This window comes from Macrobrachium nipponense, chromosome 6 (assembly GCF_015104395.2).
Source record: "Macrobrachium nipponense isolate FS-2020 chromosome 6, ASM1510439v2, whole genome shotgun sequence".
NCBI lineage: Eukaryota > Metazoa > Arthropoda > Malacostraca > Decapoda > Palaemonidae > Macrobrachium > Macrobrachium nipponense.
In genome coordinates this window covers 57,503,320-57,526,501 of record NC_061108.1, presented here as the reverse complement: position 1 = coordinate 57,526,501, position 23,182 = coordinate 57,503,320, and the positions used below count along the sequence as shown (strand labels likewise).

General features: G+C 40.8%; 2 protein-coding genes across 6 annotated transcripts in view; both read right to left on the bottom strand.

Annotated features, from left to right (window-relative positions):
* Positions 1–23,182, bottom strand: part of LOC135216336 (ubiquitin-protein ligase E3B-like) — a 776,183-nt gene that overhangs the window by 745,868 nt on the left and 7,133 nt on the right. The window lies entirely within an intron of this gene.
* On the bottom strand, positions 16,274–20,788 carry LOC135216700 (ribonucleoside-diphosphate reductase subunit M2-like). 2 transcript variants are annotated; one of them, XM_064252121.1, is made up of 4 exons: positions 20,631–20,788; positions 18,495–18,572; positions 18,240–18,389; positions 16,274–17,300 (listed from the first exon to the last, which is right to left on the bottom strand). In XM_064252121.1, exons 1-4 carry the CDS (start codon positions 20,691–20,693, stop codon positions 16,464–16,466), a joined length of 1,128 nt encoding a protein of 375 aa, XP_064108191.1. In that variant the 5' UTR covers positions 20,694–20,788; the 3' UTR covers positions 16,274–16,463. The 2 variants fall into 2 exon arrangements, with proteins under 2 accessions (XP_064108191.1, XP_064108192.1); XM_064252122.1 differs by lacking the exon at positions 18,495–18,572 and having other exon boundaries at positions 20,631–20,779.

The following is a 23,182-nucleotide window of genomic DNA, read 5'->3' as shown; positions in this document are numbered from 1 at the left end:
GACGGTTCCGAAGGATTTGCGGGATTGCTGACAACTTGTCCCGAGATCTGACATTTGCCCTTGAGCGCCATATCTGGTTTATGTCTTTCAGTTTGGCTTTCATCAAGATGTTCATCACTGAAGCAAACTGAAGAGAACCTAGGATCCTTTCCTGGTTTCTCCTTGAAGCATATTTGTACTTTAGAAATTGCTTTACTGACTTCATTATTTCTTTCCTCTTGGCTATTGGAATTGACAGATTGTGAGAGGATAAATCCCATTGGATGCCTAGCCATTGAAATCGGGACTCCGGAGTGAGTCTTGATTTTCCCTTGTTTATCTGGAACCCCAGATATTCCAGGAACTGAATTACTTTCTTTGTGGCTTTGCGGCATTCCTCAACGGTTGGCGCCCAGATCAACCAATCGTCGAGGCATGCTACTACCATTATCCCTTGCGACCTCAGTTGTTGAATGACTACTTCCGCTAATTTCGTGAATACCCTGGGAGCTACATTCAGCCCGAAGGGCATCACTTTGAATGAGAATGCCTGGTCCCCTAGCTTGAAGCCTAGGTAAGGGCGAAAGTCTCGCTATTGGGATATGATAGTATGCGTCTGTAAGATCGATAGAGGTGGTGACGGCCCCATGGGGAAGTAAGGTCCGTACCTGCGAGATGGTCAGCATTTTGAACTTGTCGCAGCGAATGGATAAGTTTAACTGGGACAAGTCTAAGATTACTCTTCTTTTTAATGAGCCTTTCTTTGGCACGCTGAACAAGCGACCTTGAAATTTTAAATGCTTGACTCTCGATGTTGCTCCTTTCTGAAGGAGTTCCTCTGCATAATCTGTCAATTCCTTCGATGGAAGTTGAAGGAATGGTCTGGGTGGAGGGGGGCCTTTGATCCAACTCCAACCCAGACCTTTTGACACATTTGCCCATTTGCTGAACCCCCACCGATGCCGGAAGAGGAACAGCCTCCCTCCTACCTTGGGGATCTCACTGTTGCTGTGCGGTATGAGCTCCGCGGCCTCCACGGAAGTGTTTTCCTCTATTGATGACTCTGCCTGATCCTCTCTGACGAAACATTCCTCTGGCCCTACTTCCCCTGGCAAACCGATTGAAGTGCTGAAAAGCCTGGCCTTCGTACACTTGGTTGAACGCCGGGGAGATGGCGTAAGAGGTGGATGGTTGAGCCTGAGGTGAGATCAGGAGGATAGGTTGAGTCTGGCCCTTCGTTGCGGCAGCTTGTCCTGGTTGGGTGACTGGGACAGCTGAAATTGTCTGAACAAAGTGTTGAGGTTTCTTTTGGTAGGGTTGAAACCTCTTCGACTTTTTCAGCTTCTTGCCTGAAGCAGACGAGTACTGCTTCCTCTTAGCAGAGAGGCCCCAACGATCTTTGAGACTCTGTTTGAGTCTCGTAGCTTCGTTCTGGACCTCTTTAACCGCTGACTCCGGGAAGAGGTCCGCCCCCCAGATGTTGGAGGAAAGCAACTTATTAGTTGCTTCCTGGAGGACATGTTTCCTGCAATTGACTCTTGCAACTACAAACTCATACAAGTCCAATTGGACTGTATAAGTCTGTGATTTAGTCAATAGCTTGAAGAGCGGTTCAGATGCATAGGAGAGGGCCGCTACTTCCGTCATTACCATTGTGTTCAGAGTCCTTGCCAGCCTGGACCTTGCCTCGAACTCCGTTTGGATGAGGTTGTCCGGAAGCCTTGGAAGTTTCTCGCCGAACTGGTCCATAGCGCAGTCCGGTTTAAACTTTCCCACTGTGAAGGTGGCTGGCAAGTCCTCCCACATATCGCCAAACGAAGGGAGAAGGGGAGATGTGGGATCCGCCTCCCTCAACTGCGGCAAAGGGTCCCCTTTCAAGCCTGCTTGGATGGTGACACTAGCAATCTTAGTCAGGAAGGGAAGTGGCGCTTCCTCTTCCGTAGTGAAGATTGTGAACGGGCTCTTAAAGGCTTGAAGCCTGGTATTAATGCAGTCCCATTCTTCCAAACAGCGGAGCCATTCCCTCTGTGCCTGATCCCTACTATAGAGAACTGTCTCCTTCGGGATCTTGTCCTCCCTATTCAATGCTGACTCTGTCAGCCTGGCGTAGCCAATGAAAGGAGGCTGTAGATTTTCAGGGTAGAACTTGAAGTCTTCAATCCTTTGAAAGACGCTACTCTCCAAGGGTTACTCATGGAGAATGGCGGGAGGGACTCATATGGAGGGAGTTGAAGGAGACTGGCACTAGCTGCTGGAGTAGCAGCTTGCGGAGCTTGATTAAAGCCAGACAGGAGGTTCTCTTGAGTGGACATCCTGTCCGACAGCTGGGTGAACATCTGCTCCATACTAGTTCTCAAAGAACCACCTAAATCTCCTACCTGCTGCATCATCCCGGCGGAAAATGCAGCAGGATCAAAGCCACTCGCTGGCGCAGAACCTGACGACGTCCCCGAGGGGACTACCTTAGTAGAAGGAGAGACCGCCGACTCCGCCGAAGTGCGGGATCTCTCCTTGGAGGACTTGCTCCTCGACCCTTTAGGAAGTGAAGCCAAAGAAGTAGACGCTTTCACTTTCTCTGCTCCGGGGTAAGAAGCCGGAGACTTATGAGCTGAAGACGACGAAGAAGTCTTTTTAGACGACGACATCTTGTTTAGGGTTTTTTGCGCCCTGTGGCCCTTCACCTTAGGGACCACAGAGGCGTCGGGTGCACTATACGGGAGCTCCGCCCCCGTAAAGCCCTGGAAGGAAGAAGAAGAAGGGACAGGAGATGAAGATCCAGGAGCACCCAAGGGAAGCCCTTGAGCGTCCAACATACCTACCTCAACCAATAAATCATCCAGACCTACCATAGGCTCTACATTAATATCTAAGGTGGCGACTTCCGCCGAGATATCCTGGCCTGGTCCTTCCTTTAGGCATTGCTCCACCTGTCGTTGGATTGTCGCGATCGTCGAGGCTGCCTCAGTAGGGTCGACGTACCCCGTCGACTTGCCTCCGGGAAACAATAGGACAGCCAGCCTTTTCTCCAAGATGTAGGGCTGTCCTTTAGCGGCGTTCTTCCCGAATCCGCCGACCCAAGCTCTCAGGGTTGCGAGAGCGGTCTACCCTGACTCGCGCAGCCTTTTTGAAGGAGAGGGCAATTGTTAAAACTTAAGGCTAAAGGTGAACCTTAACCATTAGACTAAATTAAGCTTAAGTTTAGCAATATATCAGAACTTCTATTGCATAAAGGTACTACTAGACTAAGAAGAACTTAAGCTTAATCATATATCAGAACTCATATTGCATGAATGTGCTGATGACCAAAGTACTTACCCCATTGAAAAACTGACTCACAAGCTTCATGAAACCAGACCTGCAGATCCGCATGGCTGGTGGAGCAGGGAGCATGAGTCCTGCAGACCTCGTGCCCGCAGGGGTCCTGCAACACAGCGTTACAGCCAGGATGCTGGCAGTTGGTAGCCTGTAAGTGGAAAGATACATGAGTATCAAGATTACACTCACAGGGCTACTCTAGTACTCCGCCGCATGCCGAAGATTAATGAAAAATCGGGCATAACCCCTCCCCTGAGAACCTTATACATAAAAAATAATTCCGCCTCCAATATTGCCTGACATCAGCAGCAGGTGTCATACCAAAATAAATGTGGAGCCCCAAAAAATGCGCCATGTCAATGAGGTTGCAACCCCGCCAATAATACGACAATGTCGTCCGTAATTCATACCGGCAGTATACCGAGCGTATTTAGGTCCAACCGTCTCTTCTACCAGGTACTCCAGCAATTCCCGCATAAGGAACAGCTGAATGAACCCCAGAGCAGTCAGGGGTACCGGTACGGTGAGCCCAGGAGTTGCCGTGAATGGGTGCATATTAGGAGGGGTGGGGTCCTCCGTCCACCCCTCGTCGCTCTCGGACGACCGGCCTTCACTTTGGCTGGCGCGACGAGCCGACCTTCTACGTGCCCGTGCATGGGCGCGGGCACGATTTCGCACACTACCCCCCCCATTGGCCCATCACCCTCACTTAGGCCTTCACTTTCAGTATCGTCATCCGCGATGAAACTAGACCCCATATCCCCATCCTCCCCCTCCTCAGATTCCCCCTCATAGGCACTGAAACCACTGAATTCGAGCTCACTTTCGGGATGTGAGCCTCGAACGGATATTGGAGGCATATATTCGTCCTCACTGACATCGGGACTGATGTCCTCATCACTCGATGACCATCCGCCATCAAAATGAGGACTTGCGACATATTCCCTCTCTCGTAAGTAGCCATCTTGCTTGGTGAGTCGTACCCGCGTGAAGTCAGATTAATCAACAGATATCACAAGTTTAACATACGACTAGAATTTGAGAAATATCTAGAAGTGTTCGTGAACTATCGGTGATAAGATTAGTGTGAAAATAGTAGGATAAAGCGTCTTCTAAGTTTAGTTTTATCAAGTTGTAATACTATAAATCAGAACAAGATGGCAGTAAGTTCCAACTGCGGGAAGAGGTGGCGTAATTTGGCGTGTCTAGCAGATTCGCAATACGATGAGGTAGCAGGAAGGGTAACTGGCATTTCTCATCTATGAAATCAGCAACAGTCCTAACCCCAAAACGATACAAAGCATTCATAGATATATTAGAAGGATATAATCCTTCAAACTGGAACAAATCTAATGAAAAATATCTTGAAAATAAGTGAAGAAGTTCCAAATAAAATCCAAGTGGTCAAGAGACTCATAAAAGAAAATATACATAAACCAACATATTCCGACAAAGAAAAATGAATAAGGTGAATCTTGTGAATATCCTAATTGATGCATTAGGAAAAAGAATGCCAAAAGCATGCAAACTGTGTAAGGTTTGGTATAGCATAGTCAATCCACAAAACCTAATCAGAAAATGTGCTGCATGCAACATTCCGACCCATCCACAGTGTGCTGAGTAATACAAAATTTGAGAAAAGATACGAATTTTTTGTCACATTTCTATCATGGATAGACAATGTTATTAAATCAAGATTGAATGTACAAATAGTTGAGGATGAAGAAGAGAGGAAGAAGAAGAAGAAAAAGAAGAAGAGGAAAACGGAAGAGAAGTAAACAAAAATGAAATGACAGAAAAAAATAAGGAAAACAAACAACAAGATAAAAGTATGGAATGCAGAGATACTCATTGATACTACATATGGAGGCAATAAAGCAGCATACCTACGAAGAAATAAATTACGATATGACAACAGAAAAGCAAATCCCGAAGAGGCTCTACCCAGATCTATACAATGAAAGGAAAGGGAAAAGGAAAAATATAGACAAGAAAGACAAGAATCTGCAACCTTTTGAAAAGAGGGAATTGCAGATTTGGAGAAAGATGTTACTACAACATCCTAAGATATGTCAAAACTATGAAATATATGGTAAATGTGCATACTTAGATGGATATGGGGATGATTGCAGAGATCTGCATCCAAAAATATGTAAAAACCTAAAAGAAGGAAAAGGATGTAAGTTCGACAAAAATGCAAAATATATGCACCCTGTAGCCATGAATCATAATCAAATAAATAACCAACCAAGTAATAAAATCCAAAATAAGAAAGAAACAAATAAAGAGAGAAATCAAGAATATCAGGTAAAAGAGAAAAGCAAACCACCAATGAGATATGCAGAGGTGTCAGCAAAAAATTTCAAAGCATCAGCTCCGAAATTCTACTCAAGAGATAATAACTGTATTTATTATGCAAGAGGATATTGCAGAAACGGAGGAAAATTGCAGATTCTGACACAAAATGAATAATTATGATGAAAGGAAGATCAAATATTTATGGAAAAGTTGGATTTTTTAATGTCAGAATTTCTGGAAATGAAAAAAAAGAACAACATACCAGAACAGGAAAGAGACATGGGAAAATCCTTATTACTACCAGTATTAAATGAAGGAGAAAACACGCAAACCATCATAGTGATGAATGCGCAGGGTTTAGTTACGAGTAACTCAAAAAAGAAAAATAGAGTACTTAGAAGAACTAACCCAAAAAAAAATGAAAAGAAAATAGATATAATGAATATAAGTGAAACCTGGTATTCCCAAAGAGACTGGGAATGATGATCAAATAAAGGGTTCCAAACTTATAGATCAGATAGAAAAAATAGGAATCAAGGGGGAACCGCAATATATGGGAAAGACAAAAAACAAGGAAAAATATATGAGAAATATAGTAAACTCAGAATGTGAACTAATAGCGGTAGAATTTGAATCTGAAAAATTGATGAACATAGTAATATATAGACCTCCTAATACTAAAGAGTTTGACTTAATAATTGAAAAATTGGATGATATATGTAGAAATCACAAGGACTGGACTATTCTCCTATCTGGTGACTTCAACTTTCCTTTCGTAGAATGGAAAGAATGAATAGGAGATTGTGGTTGTACTTATACATATAAAAAAGAGAGTAATAGTAGTGCAGAAGATAAGAGGCAATTTGAAAAGCTATTAGATATGCTACTAGAATACAACATTCAACAAATAAATCACCTGCCAACAGAAAAAGGGAAATACTTTAGACCTAGTATTTGTGAACGAGATGAATTATGTTAAAGAAATAATAGTTTATAATGCGAATATTTCAGACCATAATGTCATAGAATTAACAGTTCATTCCAAAGCAAGTGAAAATAGAGATAAGCAAGAAATGAAAAAGTGGGAAGGATATGGAAAATACAACTTCTACAGTAAAAATATAAAATGGTCAGAAATTAATGAAGAATTAAACAAAGATTGGGATAACATTTTCGTAAGTGATGACATAAGGGTAAATACGGAGATATTATATAGTGGAAAAATATATACCGAAGAAGAAAAGTAAACATCATTCATGCATACCAAGAGACAGAAGGATCTTGTTCCAGAAAATCAGAAAGTGGAAAAAAGGTCTTGCAAAAGAAAAAAAAAATGCATGGAAAGTTATAGAACTAAAAAGTAAGATAGAAAATGCAGAACAAAAGATTATACAATCAAAAGAAAATGAAAAACGGGACTTGGAAGAAAAAACCCTATTAAATATCAAGCAAAAACCCCAAGCTATTATACTCATATGCGAAGAAGATGAATAAAAGAAGAATAGAATAGGCCCTCTGAGAATTGAAGGGAGATTAACGAATGACAAAAAAAGGAAATTTGCAACATACTGGCAGAACGATATAAGAGACGATTCACCCCTAGAATAGATAATGAAGATAATGATATAGAAGTAAGGGATGAAAATAGTGAATATTTAGCTTACATAGATATTAATGAAGCTGATATTGTGCAGGCTATTAATGAAATTAAAAATGGAGCTGCTGCAGGGCCTGATGGAATTCCTGCTATTTTGTTAAAGAAAGTAGTTCATTCTATCGCAAAGCCACTTGCAATATTATTAAGACAAAGTGTAGATACAGGCAAGATTTATGAGGAGCACAAATTAGCATATATTACCCCTACTTTCAAAAGTGGATCAAGACTAGAGGCAAGTAATTATAGGCCTGTGAGTCTAACATCACATATTATGAAAGTGTATGAAAGGGTAATGAAGAAAAATATTATGAAACAAAAAAAAAATTTATAAAAAATAATTTGTTTAATAAAGGACAACATGGTTTCGTACCCGGAAAAAGTACACAAACCCAACTGTTAGTCCACCGTGAGAACATATTCAAAAATATGAAAAGCGGAAATGAAACAGATGTGGTTTATTTAGACTTTGCAAAAGCTTTTGATAAAGTAGACCATAATATATTAGCGAAGAAAATTAGAAAACACAATATCGTGGATAAAGTAGGAAGATGGTTAAAATAATTTTTACACAAACAGAAAACAGATAGTTATTGCAAACGACGAGAAATCGGATGAAGTCAAGGTAATATCCGGTGTGCCGCAAGGTACGGTGTTAGCTGCAATACTGTTTGTTATTATGAGCTTGAAGACATAGACAATAATGTGAAGGATTCGGTAAAAGGTGAGTAGTTTCGCAGATGACACAAGAATAAGTAGAAATTACTTGTGATGAAGATAGGAACGCTCTACAAAGAGACCTTAACAAAGTATATGATTGGGCAGAGGTAAATAGGATGGTATTTAACTCTGATAAATTTGAATCAATAAATTATGGAGACAGAGAAAGAAAGCTATGCATATAAGGGACCTAATAATGAGACCATCACAAATAAGGAAGCAGTTAAAGACCTTGGTGTGATGATGAATAGGAACATGTTATGCAATGATCAAATAGCAACTCTGTTGGCAAAATGTAAAGCAAAAATGGGAATGTTGTTACGGCACTTCAAAACAAGAAAAGCTGAACACATGATTATGCTTTATAAAACATATGTTCGTAGTCCACTTGAATATTGCAATATGATATGGTACCCACACTATCAAAAGGATATTGCACAAATAGAGAGTGTACAAAGGTCCTTTACAGCTAGAATAGAAGAAGTTAAGGACCTAGACTACTGGGAAAGACTACAATTCTTAAAATTATATAGTCTAGAAAGGAGAAGAGAACGCTACATGATAATTCAGGCATGGAAACAGATAGAAGGAATAGCAGAAAATATCATGGAACTAAAAATATCAGAAAGAGCAAGCAGAGGTAGATTAATAGTGCCCAAAACTATACCAGGAAAAATAAGGAAAGCACACAGGACATTAATCCACTACGCACCAGCATCGATAATGCAGCGTCTATTCAATGCGTTGCCAGCTCATCTGAGGAATATATCAGGAGTGAGCGTAGATGTGTTTAAGAATAAGCTCGACAAATATCTAAACTGCATCCCAGACCATCCAAGATTGGAAGATGCAAAATATACCGGAAGATGTACTAGCAACTCTCTGGTAGACATTAGAGGTGCCTCACACTGAGGGACCTGGGGCAACCCGAACAAGATGTAAGGTCTGTAAGGTAAGCTCCGAAAGATACTCGTCTATGTCCCTTGGTTGGAGGCCTCCCAAATTCCTACGAATGCCCCTAAGGACGCCCTGATGCTTCCTAGGGGTTACCAAAGGCACACGAGACACACGATGTGATCCTAAACCACTTTCACCCACACGTGGTCGCACAGAACGGCGTTGAGGTGCGAGGTCATGTTGGGTGCTTGGTCCTTCGCCAGCATCTAAGTCCAAAATACGCCTTACACGATCCCTTCCGACGGGTTAAACGCGCCTTTTGTGGTCCACACATCGTTGAGACATCTCTACGAACGTCCTGTAGCAACACAAATGTTCAAAGTCTCGCACAAGTTCAGGAAAACTCGATTGCGACAAAAGATCGCTCTCGGACGATGTGCCGCTGATGCTGACTGGAGCGAGAAGAAAGCATTTCGCGCATGGGCACTTGGGTCATGCTTCTAAACAAAACAACACCTCGATCCGTGAACTCCCAGCATCCCCCAAGGTGCGTGATTCAAAAGTTTTAGGCTGGTAGGCCTATAAGTATTTTTCCGCGAATTTAAAAAAAAACTTTTGTATGTCGACGTAAAATGCGTCCAGTCGGCACCCGAGAGACAAAAAATGTCGATGTAAAATACGTCCAGTCGGCGTTTAAGGGTTAACTTACAGATATGCGCCTACTACTTGGACAATGCAACTGATAACAGAAGCATGTTGGGGGAGAAATATACTAGTATATTTGTAGGTTCCTGCAAATCGCACTCCAGTCTAATTCTTCATTCGAGGGACAAGGATTAGGACTGGAAGCAAACCTCCTTCATTCTCTAATGACGAGAGCGAAGGTGAAGTCTTTCTGTAGGGAGACTTCTATGGTGATAACAGGATACTGAAGGAGGCTAGCTCAAGCTGAACTGGTTGTTTCTAAAACAGTAGCACTGGACAGGTGTTCAAACCTCTTGGTGCTATCCATCCTGAACAAATTGACATATTTTTGGTAAGATCCTAAGATTAAACCATAAACATAGTCTCTTGGGTTCAAACTCTGAGGAGTAGACTCCATATAATTCCTCTTCTTTCCCTGTTCATTCCGGTATAACCAGGAAGTAGAGGGAAAAAAGAGAAAAGGATTGACTGTTCTTTCCCGCTCTTCCCTGAACTTGTGATGTTCTAACTCTATTAAACAAAGCATTCATTTCCTACAACCATTCCATTCATGCGAACGCGAGAAAAAGTTGGCTGGAGTTAAATGCAGTAAAAGCTGGCAAGAACTTGCCACGTCTTGCTATGCATCTATCTTCTCCATGATCGAACCTCATGAAGACGACTACATAGAGGACCTCCTATCTCCTTCAGATGCATTGTCCCGAGGGACAGCGACATCAATCTTGGCACCTGAAGAATAGCCATTCCTGGCTTTCACAGGCTGGTGCAAGCCATCAATGTGGTTCGGTCCCTTCTTTCGTCCTGTTACACTATAGTGATGGAGAGAAGACTACCTATCACTGACTGTGGATATACGACCCCCCCTTGGGGGTTGTAGACTTGGAGAGACCCATACATGGGTATACCCTACGCAGCCCCGGTTCCAAGAGCCCTTGGAACCAGACAGGAGAACGAGCCTGGGTTCGAACTCCTGGGGATCCCGAGACACTATTTTGTGGATAGCATCCAGGTTCCCGCTCTGGAAGGAGCAGGTAAGCCGAAGAGACAGTCAATTACTTCCTCTCCATGGAAAGGATGCAGACCCTTAGAAGTCTAAAAGCGAGACTTCTTAAGGGGCGGAGAATACCTTCCTCTTCTTAGGACGTGGAACCCTTTAAAGAGGGAGGTTAGGAGGCATCAGATGATAAAGATGAAAAACGATGACCCCGTGAAAGTTCGCTGCAACATGGGAAGGGAGGGTGCTATGACATGGCAAGGAACCACACCGATCAAAAGCAGAGAGTTTGTTCATTAGAGCCAAGCACTCAGATCGGCAGAGCTGCCTGGTCGAGCCGATTGAGCTGAGCAGATCACCACTACATAATCGTCAATGAAGAACTATCACTTCTTCCCAATTAACTGTTCTCCTTCGAGGCCGAAGGTCCGAGAAGAAGAATAAGAGGGATTCTGTGTCTGCTGTCCTACGTGTTCAGACCCAAAGGTCCAAAACACGAGGATGGTATTTGACCGTTCACCCAGGTGTTGCATCCAGTTCCAAGCTCTACATAACTCCAAACCAGACAGGAGCGGACTCGTCTGTACTGGTAAAGACTCGTCTCGCCATCCAAGCACTCGTAATAGTGAGTACTTGGCAAGCGTTAGAATTCATAAGAATTCCCATGCTCGGCAAGAAAAACCCGACTCTTGTAAGACAATAATCGGGCGAGCCTTGTTTCACCCTGGTACGAATTTTCGTAATAACAATTACCAGGAATGTCTGTCTTGCCCGAGTGTTTGGAAATTACTGGAAAACCATGACACTGAGAATGCCAGAAATTCCAAGGAATTCAAGCATTCAGTGAGATTCCCAGGTATTGTAGTAACAATTATCAGGAATTCTCGTCTCGCCCAAGTATTTGCAAATCGTAGAAAACCAAAACGCTTGGAGAGTGCTAGCAATTCCAAAGTATTTTAAGCGCTCAGTGAATTTCGTCAAACGATCATCAGGGTAGGGTCCCTCCTCGACTCCCGTAGAAATCGAGGAGGAAAGGGCATAAAATCCAGTCCTAAATCCGAACATTTAAGACTGGAATGAGAGTACAATTCAACGGAATATACAATCGAGGCTCCCAAAACGCAAGAATCCATATGGGACTACATATTGAAATCTGTCCAAAGGACAGAAAAAGCCATGGAGACATTGTCTCCAGTTTTGACATAAGATCCTTCCTCAATGATGTGGACGTACATCCGATAGGACTCTCAGATCCCTCAAGGAACGTAGTCCCCTGATGCTGAATCCTATGGAGAGCACTCTGCAGGATCCCTCCTATTCACCTCACCCCTCCCGGTGTAGCCATAGGAAGTAGAGGGAATAGGTGAGGAAGACTTCACTCTCACTCGCCTTGCTAACTTATCTAGCAGGAGAAGCAAGACACGGGCAGCCATCAACCTGCTGTGATGACTGCGACGCGAGTCTAGGAAAGTGTTATTGTCTGGAGAAAACGCTTTTCCGAGGAGGGTTATGAAACTCACATGGCAGGTGAAACGTTCATTGCCAACAAGACCGGTCGGTCACGCAAACGTGACCATCGTCTGGGTGGGGCTGAGAGTGCACCTGATTGGAGAGAGCTGGTACCATCATCTGATACGTCAAAGTCCTCGTCGAGGCTGGAACCTCTCAAGAGGACCAAATGGAGGCGCCCCTACGTGCACAGTCCCGTAGGACCGTCACGTCAACCCTAGGAACTGAGCAATCATAGTGAAAGCGATCACCAGCAAGGTGTGAGTCACCTGAGCAACTCACTCTTTTCTTCCACTCCGTGCCCAAGTCGTGACGGTGAGCAGATTCAGCGTCACCGACTCTAGATGCACGCGAATTTGAAGATTTATGTGCAGAACCTCTAGGACTCGCAGCAGAAGTGCGAACCGAAGTTTGCGCCTCTACAGCTCCCAACATGCTAGGCCCTAGGGACAGCATGATGGTTCCTGTTCTTGAAGGAATGGGAGAGCCAGCGGAAGACCCAACTGCTGCCTCAGTTTGAGGAGGCAGACCCTTAGAAGTCCCATGACGAGACTTCTTAGCGGGAGGGAGACTACTTTCTCCTTCTTCGGCAGGGAGCCTTAGAAATTGAAGGGGTGGAGGCTGATGAAAAATATGATGATTCCGAAGAGGAAGATGATGACACTTGATGAGCTCTCTTCCTCTTTGACTTCTCCAAATTCTGCAAGACTTCCTCTGCAGGTATATTTACCAGCAGGAATAGAGTTAATAATCACAGGGCAGCGGCGAAGGCTTTGTCCAGTGACGAATCTCCAGTATAGCAGTAGTAAATGAATATGATTTCCAGCAGGGGAACAGTACACACACTCAAGGACCAATATCACAGCATGCTACGAGTCACAGGTACAATTCCAAGGTAGGTAACCAACATGAAGAGATTTCTAACCATTACTGCTGTAATCATCTATCACCACTTAGCCTGTAAAAGAAAGAAAATATTATTTTAAGTAATAAGGATAATCCTCTGGCATCCAAGGGCACTGCCCTCTGAAATGAGAGGAGATCCCTTAAACACCAACAGCCAGCGAAAGGACAAAGGAGAGGAGGACTTAACAGAAGAAACAAAGGACAAACCTCCGAAGTTTCCCTTGTAAATTTCCAAAGCTAAGCGTAAATTTCGGATGAATACATGTCTCGTCATATGTTAAAGGGTGAAACTTGTACTAATAAAGATGTTGACACACCCTTGCTGCTGACCCTTAACACAAAGTGGAAAGGCAGCTATCAAGGCTATTACAAAAAGTGGGCTTGCATATTAATTATTAAAGTCAATTAATTATTAATAACAAAGACTGCATACAGTATACGTACATATTTATTCAAAATAAAAAATTAAAGATCCCACCGGGAAAATTGTAATTAACGGCTAGTCAGCAAGAGCTCACAAACTTACATCTTCATCAGAGGATGGCTGAAACAGTGGAGTGTTTACATCCGGGCAGGTGGCCTACTCACCTACCATATGGTAGTTACTGCTTAACCACCTTGTTCAAGAATTTAACAGCCATAATTCCAGTCTAAATTGAAAGTAATTCTTTATGTAAAGGACCAAGGGTTTGTATATCGTGGAGGAACACATTTAAATTTAATTTTTATGTGCTGGCCTGAATTAAAGTCAGTATATACGTATCCCATTTTCGGCCGCCATCTTGGATTATTGCCCCTAGCAGCCATTTGCCCGTTTTGGAAAAAGCACCTGTCGGTTTTTTTTAACCTTAACCATTATATTTTCAATATTTGAAGTCGAAATTAGGCGACCTTGACATGTATACAGGCTTAATTACCAAGACCAGGAGTATTGATGGCATAAAAGAGTTGATGCTTCTTGAGGAGCTTTGAAGGTGGGAAGGCAAAGGATGCTATGCCTTGCAACCTCTTACTTGACAGCCATTCTTCGACATGACGAAGAGACCTCTAAGTGGCTGAGGAAAGGACCAACTTGGATGGACAGATGTCGCACGAGACGAAGATGAAGTTTTTGAAAGAGAAGCCGAAGGTTCAGAGTGTGGAGTTGAAGTCTGTCGAGTCGACTGTGCTTGTACCAAAACACACAACTGCAAGAGGGAAAGGACTGGAAACTCAAGATCTCGACAGGTGGAGACGACACATTGTCAACAGGAGTGTGCCTCTTGAGAGGTCAAGGCCACAGAATTAAGCCATCAGCGTGAAACAGGAAGTGAAGAACCCACTGGAGTCAGACGACAAGTAGACACTAAACTATGCACCTTTCCAGCAACGCTCAGTTGAACCCGAGTCGATACCTCAGGATCAACCGAGGCAGAAACTGCCCGTGGGCAGACCCCACCAGTCTCCCTTGGATGTCTGATATGTCTTCTCCCCGAGGCGGGGGAGCAGGACTTTGACCTTTATCTAGGAGAACTGTTGAGACAGACAGCCACTCCCTGAGATTGCACTGCACTAACACTTGGCACATTCACTGCACTCACAGATTTCTCCATGAAAGATCTCATAGATTAACCTAACTCAATCATAGTGTTAAAGAGAAATTCAAACTTCCTCTCGAACCTTGATTGGAGGGTGGTAATGGTATCAATCAGGGCAACCCGGGATCTAGAAGTAGAGGAAGAAAAAGGAGTAGAGGCCTCTGCCAACACAGAAGGCAAAGGAGCTAAACTAGCTTTACCCTTGGCTCTAAGAGCTGCCTTCCTCTTCCTATCCTAAAGAACTTTATCTGCATGAGAAATACATATCTTCCATCTATCTTCATCCCATTCCTGACACAGTACATGTTAACTCCTTATTACATTGACCCCAACATTTAGTACATCTAGTGTGTGTCATAATCTCCTTGACTAGCCTAGTCCTACACCCATAAGCACAAAACCTAACTAAAGATGAACTGGAATATGAAGTTTTATTGAAAAATGGCAATAAAAATTATTCAAAAGCACTAAGCTAAATTCAAACAATGCCACAATGAAATAGTATGTCACAAAATCACAGAAGTGAAAAAACCAATACGATGAGGAAGTCTGCATAAACTTATATTTTGGTTTTACCAGACCACTGAGCTGATTAACAGCTCCCCTAGGGTTGGCCCGAAGGATTAGATATTTTTACATGGCTAGGAACCACTTGGTCACCTAGCAACGGGACCTACAGCTTATTGTGAGATTCAAACCACATCGAGAAATGAATTTCTATTACCAGAAATAAATTCCTCTGATTTTGCATTGGCAGAGCAGGGAATTGAACCAGGACCCAGATCGGCAGTCCAGCATGTAACTGACTTTCCAAGGAGAAACAATGTTAATCGGGAGATGGCAGAAATCTAATTAAGAATTGCAGTGTCATCCTACCCAAGGAACAGAAGTGGGCAGTTACCTGTAACCAACACTAGCGATGGCGGTCCCACCGCAAAGGTTTGAATTTTGGCCTGCCGCAGTAGGGAATCTATGGATATATAATTGCTTGGTAAGGCACTGAAATAAAAATAGCCATTTCCATGCCAGACTACTCCCTGGACACCACCCAAGCCTACAGTTTCCTTTCCAAGGAGAGCTAAAGTGATTATGGGTTAATCAGAAAAATATTTCAAAAAAGAAAAAGTAGTCAGACAGAGAAGCTCAAAGACATCCTCACTTGACGGCAACTGAGAGGTAAGTTGAGTAGACAATTCGGCAGGATTTCCCTCTAGTCAGTGGCTAACAACCTTTGTATGAGTTACATAGCTGCTCCAGCTCATCTTCACAAGGTAAATCCCATGTAATGACTGGTTTGTGTGGCACAAAAAGTTTAAAATTTAAATCCAAAAATAATTTAAGATTATCATTAAATAAAAAGGATATACTAAAAAAAGTAATGACAGGGGCTTTATGCATTCTTTGACAAAATTGATAAGGAAAACAACAAAATTTGTCCTGCAACAGCAGTTGTAAAATTTGGTATATCTAAATTAAAATTGTAGTTAACAGCCCAATAAGAGTGGGTCTTCACAGAGATTAAAGTTGGGAGACCCAGTCCTTAGGGCCAGCACTGCTTTATATTATACCAGGAAAAGTTTGTGAACCTTTTAAATTTAAAGCAGAGAATATTTAAGTCCACTATCACAAAAAAAAAAAAAATCTAAGTTCAGCAATTCAGGACTACATCAAGGTATATATGCAAATTTAAAATACAGAAAGGGGAATATGATAAACCAATTTGAAATTAAATATTTTATTGCTTAAAATATTTCCTTAAAATAAAGCTCTGAAAAATACATCTGGTACATCCCCAGACTATCACAATTCATAATGCAAAAGTTAAGACTATTTTTGTACAATATTAACGGTACCAAGTACCCTTTGCAAAAATGTTACATTACTATAAAATAACAGTATAGTATCTTTGTTAAAAGTCTGCGTCCAACGTAAAACTTCTCTGTTCACTACCTGACATAACCCCACACTTTTGGTACTCCCCTACTCTCTTTTCAAAGAAATTCGTCTTCCCTTCAAGAGAAATATTCTCCATAAAGTCAAATGGATTTTCTACATTGTACAGCTTATCACATTCTAGTTCCAAAAGAAGGCGATCGGCCACAAACTCAATATATTGCCTCATCAATACACAATTCATACCAATTAGGTTAACAGGAAGAGCATCAGTTAAGAACTCTTGTTCAATTTTAACAGCATTATCAATTATGGAGTGAATGTGTTCCTGGCTGGGCTTATTTACTAAATGTTTAAACATAAGGCATGCAAAATCTGTGTGCAAACCTTCATCCCTGGAGATGAGTTCATTACTGAAAGTGAGACCTGGCATTAATCCACGTTTCTTGAGCCAGAAAATGGAAGCAAAAGAGCCACTGAAGAAAATTCCTTCAACAGCAGCAAAAGCAATGATGCGCTCAGCATACGTGGCAGTTTCATTTGCAATCCATTTCAAAGCCCAATCTGCCTTCTTTTTTACACAGGGAAGTGTCTCAATTGCATTAAACAATCTGTGCTGCTCAGCGGAGTCTCTGACGTAGGTGTTAATTAAGAGGCTGTACATTTCACTATGGATATTTTCCATGGCAATCTGGAAACCATAAAAGCACCTTGCCTCTGGTACTTGAACCTCCTGGCAAAATCGCTCTACAAGATTTTCATTTACTATTCCGTCTGAAGCAGCAAAAAAGGCCAATACATGAGAAATAAAGTGCCTTTCCTCATCCTTGAGTTTGTCCCAGTCACCCAAATCCTGGAGAAGAATGATCTAAGATTAGACAATGAATAAAATGTTAAAATGAGCATTAATTGTGAAACTATTAGTCACGTAATTATCTAACAAACGATCCTTCAGTTACAAAAACATTGATTTTTGCTAAATATATTAGCCACACATTTTAAAGGGTATGTTGTAAGATGACTGAAATGATATTAAAGTTTTATGATGATGCTACAGTGTATTTGGTGTTTGAACTATATTAAATAAGGCAGTTGTAAGCGGTTTTTGAGTACAGTTGCGGACCGTAACCCGTGTACTATGAAATCTTAAAAATAACCTGTTTGACATAAGTGACAAAAATGAATTTAGAATTTCTATAATCTAAGGGTGGGAAAGACCACTGTTAAAGGGTGTTAACTTGGATGACAATGAACAATTACAAATTCAAACTTGGCCTTTTGAACACCTATTGGAACATGAATCTATCTGATAAGACATAAAAAACCATCAAAATGAGTTCGTGGAGCCATTATGCAATTGTGAAATGGAGAAAAACCTTCACATACATGGCAACCAGCCTATCAAAATGAACCATAAATTTGAGTGAAAATTTGAGCATAAGAAAAAGACACCATTTATGTCTAATGAATATCTTGACACAAAACTAATTCAAATACACTACACTAAATAAGGTCTGTTTGGTGACCACAAATGAACTTGAATGACTTAAATGTTAAATGATAAAATTTCACAAGTGATCAACAAGCAGATTCACAATTAGAAGCATGGATAATGTGACTATAATGATGTTTGCAGTGCTGTAAGAGAGTAATGATAAAAATGACTAGTTGACCCGCAAACACTCAACTTTTATACAACACACATTACATGAATTACAATAAGGTGACAAGAAAATTGCTGCTACCACATTTACAGGGGCAGGCAAGAAAGAAATCAAATGCAAAAGCTTACCTTAGATAAATCCACCTCCTCCACAGTCCAGAAAGAAGCCACAGCCTTTTTGTACATTTGGAAAATATCTTGGAACTGGATTGGGAAGATCACAAAGCGACCAGGATTGTCTCGCAGCAGAGGCTCCGCTTCCTTATCAAATGCTACCACCTAAAAGCAATTTAAAATACTGTTAATTCTGAGAATTATACAATGATACGTTGGGTTAAAAGGCAATTTCTGTAGAATCTTTGGACTAAAAAACAAATAACTCACCTTGGTTTCTTGTGCCGATTTAACTGGGGCTGAAACCTTTGGGCCATTCTTCTGAATCTTCTTCTTTAATACCTGATCCTGTAATTTTAGAGGTGCATGAGAATGACAACTCAGACTTTTTACCAAATGTAATTACTCTTAAAGTAATACTATATTCTTAATTACAGTACAACAGATACTTTACATTTGTCTTCTTGCAATTTCAAGTAAAAGTATAGGATTAGTTAAAAGTTCTTGTTCAGATTTCAGCGGTGTCCAATACAAAATATCATGTTAAGCAGCCAGGCTAGAAACAGACTACATGCACAATAATAATTATTAACTGGCATGTGCTGCTCAAACTACAATAGGAAATTTACTAAAATAGTAAAGCTTGTACGTATATAACTGAACTGAATCACATGGGCATAGCCTAAATGTATACTGAAATCAGAGAGGCACTTTACATGGAATAACTAGCCTATTAGGTTACCATAAGGCATAAAATAATGCAAAACATTTCATTGGCATGTATCTAGGAAGCAAAGTATGGGATACACTATGCTGACATCCACAATTCACTCAATCTATTTGTTCAACACATTGATGGAAAAAGAGCAGAAACAAGTTATCAAGTAGGCTACCCAACCAGACGAGACAAATATTAGAAAGTTAATACACACTACTGTATGCATGTAAATTGGACACAATTAACATGTAGCTATACCCTGACCCTCTCCAATTTTTACCACCATACAATTTAAAACAATGCTACGCAAGTGCCGCTGGCAAGAATGATTTTTTACCTTTATATTGGACTACTGGAATTATAATAATTTCCGACCTCTGCAAAACACACTTGCGCTAAATTAACCGAAGGAAATGACAACCAGGCTTGGGACAGAGGAAATGTCAAGGATATGTGCAAAGCTATTCAGCAGAAATAACCTGCTTGCTAGTCTCCTAGGAGGATCTGTGGAAGATTAGGTTGATTGCATTGCATATTTTGTGATTCATCCCACTTCACTCAACAGCAAATCAAGTGGAAGGAAGGAAGGACCCAGCATCCCACACTATGTTCCAAAGCAACCACATCTGTCGCGTCGCATCTTTCGAGTTTTTAGCCTATGTGTCATGTAACCTAGCTTAGTAGGGTTATTTTTATACCTAATAGGTTTCCTTAGCCAATCCCTCTTGACCATAGCTATGGCTCCCCAATGACTGCACATGCACAGAACCATTCCATACACAGTCCGTGCAGAATTACCATGTAGTTTTACTGCATAACAGTAAATATAAAAATCCAGTTTCCCACCGAGATGCCATGTCTAAACCATATTGGCTATGGAAAATATAAACAAATATGCTTTGTAAGTTACAGCAATCACTGTCAAATACATAAAACAAGGGTAGCTAAACATAAGGAAATAGTTTTAATTACAACAGAAAGCTAGTTTATTAGCCTTTGTTAAATGCGTGTATAGGCTAGGTAAGGCCTATTTGCCATGGATCGTCATCAACTCAAGACCTCATAACAATAACAGCAAAAGTACTTGAGAAACATGCCACTTCACCCGCTTTCTGGCCCTATAGGTAGCCTATGGGGGTAGTGCTGTCAGAGTACCGACTACTTAGGGTTGTGTGCGATGTCCCTTTGGCTCCTAGCAGCTGCCCCTTTCACTCTTCCCCCTAACAAGTGTCTCAGTTCGCACCTTTGACTCAACCCATTTTCGATATCATTGCCTGGGCTATTTGGAGAGAATCTTAGGCACCTCCTACGGCAGAAAGAATGAAAGAGCGAATTGCACTCGCTACCTAGAAGTAGGTTACACTTCGTCTAGGCGTAACCTGGGACGCTCAGCTTCGAACCTGAGTACTATACCCTAGGCAGTTGCTACCGATTATCCTAGGTACTGGGATCTACCTCACTAATGACCACACACACAATTTAGTATGTGAAAGAGTCAAGTTTTCAGTCCAATTACAACCTAGTCTATCGTAGAATATGTCAAACTTAAGTGTCTCGATTACACCTAGCTAAAAAGATGAGGCGACTAGTACCTAGCTGCCTAGGTATAGCAAACATGGTTATGGCGCCTAGAGTCGGGGAACCAAATCTAATGAACACCCTCAATTGTTGCGGAATCTGAATCTCACCTGATTCTCTTTGTCGTTGAAGGAGATGTTGTTCACTCTCTCGGCTAAGACGTTGGCGGGCATTTTGGCACCTAGGACAATGGTGGATACTAGTACAATCTGCAGAGCGGCTGATGCTGGTTTGAATGACTCGGGCCCATGACATTTCCTTAAATTTGGCGCGAAGCCCCGGGTCCTGGGGGCCTCCCCACGACGTGAGACACCAAACCTAACCAATCAGGAGCCGGCATCCAGACGCTTTATGTATTACTCCGCTACCGGTTTATTTACATAATTATTTTCTTTCAAATTATGATTATACTTGCTTACAAGGAAGTCTGTTATATTCAACATATGTGAAAAAGAATCATCTGTGTGATCTTGTATTGCATCTAAAAGAGAATATACACTTTTAACTCGGGACTACTTTAGTAACGTTTAATATGATAAAAGGCGCGCAACTTTATTGTATGACTTTTGTGCCAGAACTGATTAAGGTCGTTCAAATATGTGAGGCGTATTTCTGGAAAATGTAGTGATAACAAATTTAATTGCTTTCTTCAAAGGTAAAATGCTTTATTAGTCAACATATGTAAAATTCAAGGATTAACATATGTTCAAATGTGCGTATGTTTCTAGATGTGGCACCACTGGCGCGCCAAAACTTTGTATTTTCCCAGAATAAATACGGCGACACGGAAACATAAACATTATGCCTGGTCGACAACGTAAGGAGTTCAATGTATTTCTTTTTAAAATTTTCTTGCTTTAGGCGGGTTTCTTTGCACTTATCTGGCCGCAAAGTAATATGTCTCTCCGTTCTCTTGTACATCTAACGTGTCAATACTTTGGCCATGTTTTATTAGTACTTTATTTTTAGCTCAAGCTTTGGGACAGGTCATTAAGCATGACCACTTTTGTCGAAAGGTACTAATTTGCTTTCAAAATCGGGATATTTAATCAGATTGACGTTTTCTTTGTTTATTAGGTTGCTCGCTTGTGTTAGGTTAAATAGAGTTTTGCTAACACACGTCATTGCTCTAGGACATAAGTAAGGTGCTAAAAGGGAAAGGACCTGAAGAATGGACCTTTGGACTCCTAACTGAGACGTATGTATTACAGTTTCAGTTATCAGTCACGAATACTTGTGGCAGACTGAGCTGGCCTTATGCAAGTGTAGGTTCTTCCTGCTGAAGAAGTATGTAAAGAGTCGAGACTATACATACTGTAAGGTTAAAATTCATAATTTTCCAACGATTATCGTAAGTCAGTTCTCTTTCTAGTCGCATTCTTTCTGTTTCTTTATTTGAATATTAAGTATCTTTTTTTTTTTTGGCAGCGTTTACCAAACATTTAACCGTTTCTACACAAAATCAACGGGACTTCCCACTTGTGTTCAAATGTGTTGCTTTATGACTCACGAATAACCCCGTGATTTGCTCTCCCACACAACGGATTTTCATTCCATGTCTTAACGAATGCCATTAATCTCTCTAATAATTCTGGAGAACTTTCATGATAAAAATAAAGGATAGAGATTAGAATTATAGGAGGATTATTCATCATATTAAGATATCTAAGAACTTATCCGCGGTAGCATGGGTCGTCCACAGTCAAGTGTTCATGCTAATAAACATTTGCAGAAGTTATTACTCTTCCCGGAATATGACCTTAAGGGGGTTTTAGCTTTCTATGGTAATTTTTTTTCTAGTTCGAAATCATGTCTTTCGCTTATAATATATATATATATATATATATATATATATATATATATATATATATATATATATATATATATTATATATATATATATATATATTATATATATATAATCTGAGGAGAGTAATTACCATACTTTGCAATCTGCCATATTCAGAGGTTAATAACAGAAATTAACTATCTACTGTAATTTAACTGTAGACGGCATTAGTATGAATTATCTTTACTCTAGTGGAACCCAATAATTCTAAAGTTTACCTAGTATGAAATCACACCGAAAGAATGATTCGTTAGAACGAGGATACCACGTCACTGCCATTTGAATGCCGGCCCGGCCCCAGACGAGGATTCACGGCGTTGGATCTCTGGAAGTTGGTTGGCGGGATGTCTGCTCGCTGTCAGTTGCTGGCAGCTGATCTCGCGTCTCTTGTGCGAACATGTTCAAGAGCTAGACTAAAGTCTTGCATTGTTTGATACTTTCTCGGTGTCAAAGCGGAGCTGGATTTTCATCTTTTCTGAGTTTTACTGTCCGATTCATTAAAATTACCTCCCTGAACCTATAACCACATCGTATATATATATATATATATATATATATATATATATATATATATATATATATATATATATATATATATATATATATATATATATATATATATATGTATGATATATATATATATACTATGTATATTGTACATATATATATATATGTAGATTTTATATATATATATATATATATATATATATATATATATATATATATACTATGTGTGTTAATAAACCATGCCAAACATGCAGAATATATATATATATATATATATATATATATATATATATATATATATGTGTGT

Bases quoted from the DNA above. Each gene is read 5' to 3' on its own strand.
- LOC135216700 (XM_064252121.1), bottom strand. From the start codon at position 20,693: ATGCCCGCCAACGTCTTAGCCGAGAGAGTGAACAACATCTCCTTCAAC. The intron at 18,390-18,494 runs GTGAGTTATTTG...AATTGCTTTTAG, and splicing joins AATCGGCACAAGAAACCAAG to GTGGTAGCATTTGATAAGGA. The intron at 17,301-18,239 runs GTAAGCTTTTGC...ATTCTTCTCCAG, and splicing joins AGGAGGTGGATTTATCTAAG to GATTTGGGTGACTGGGACAA.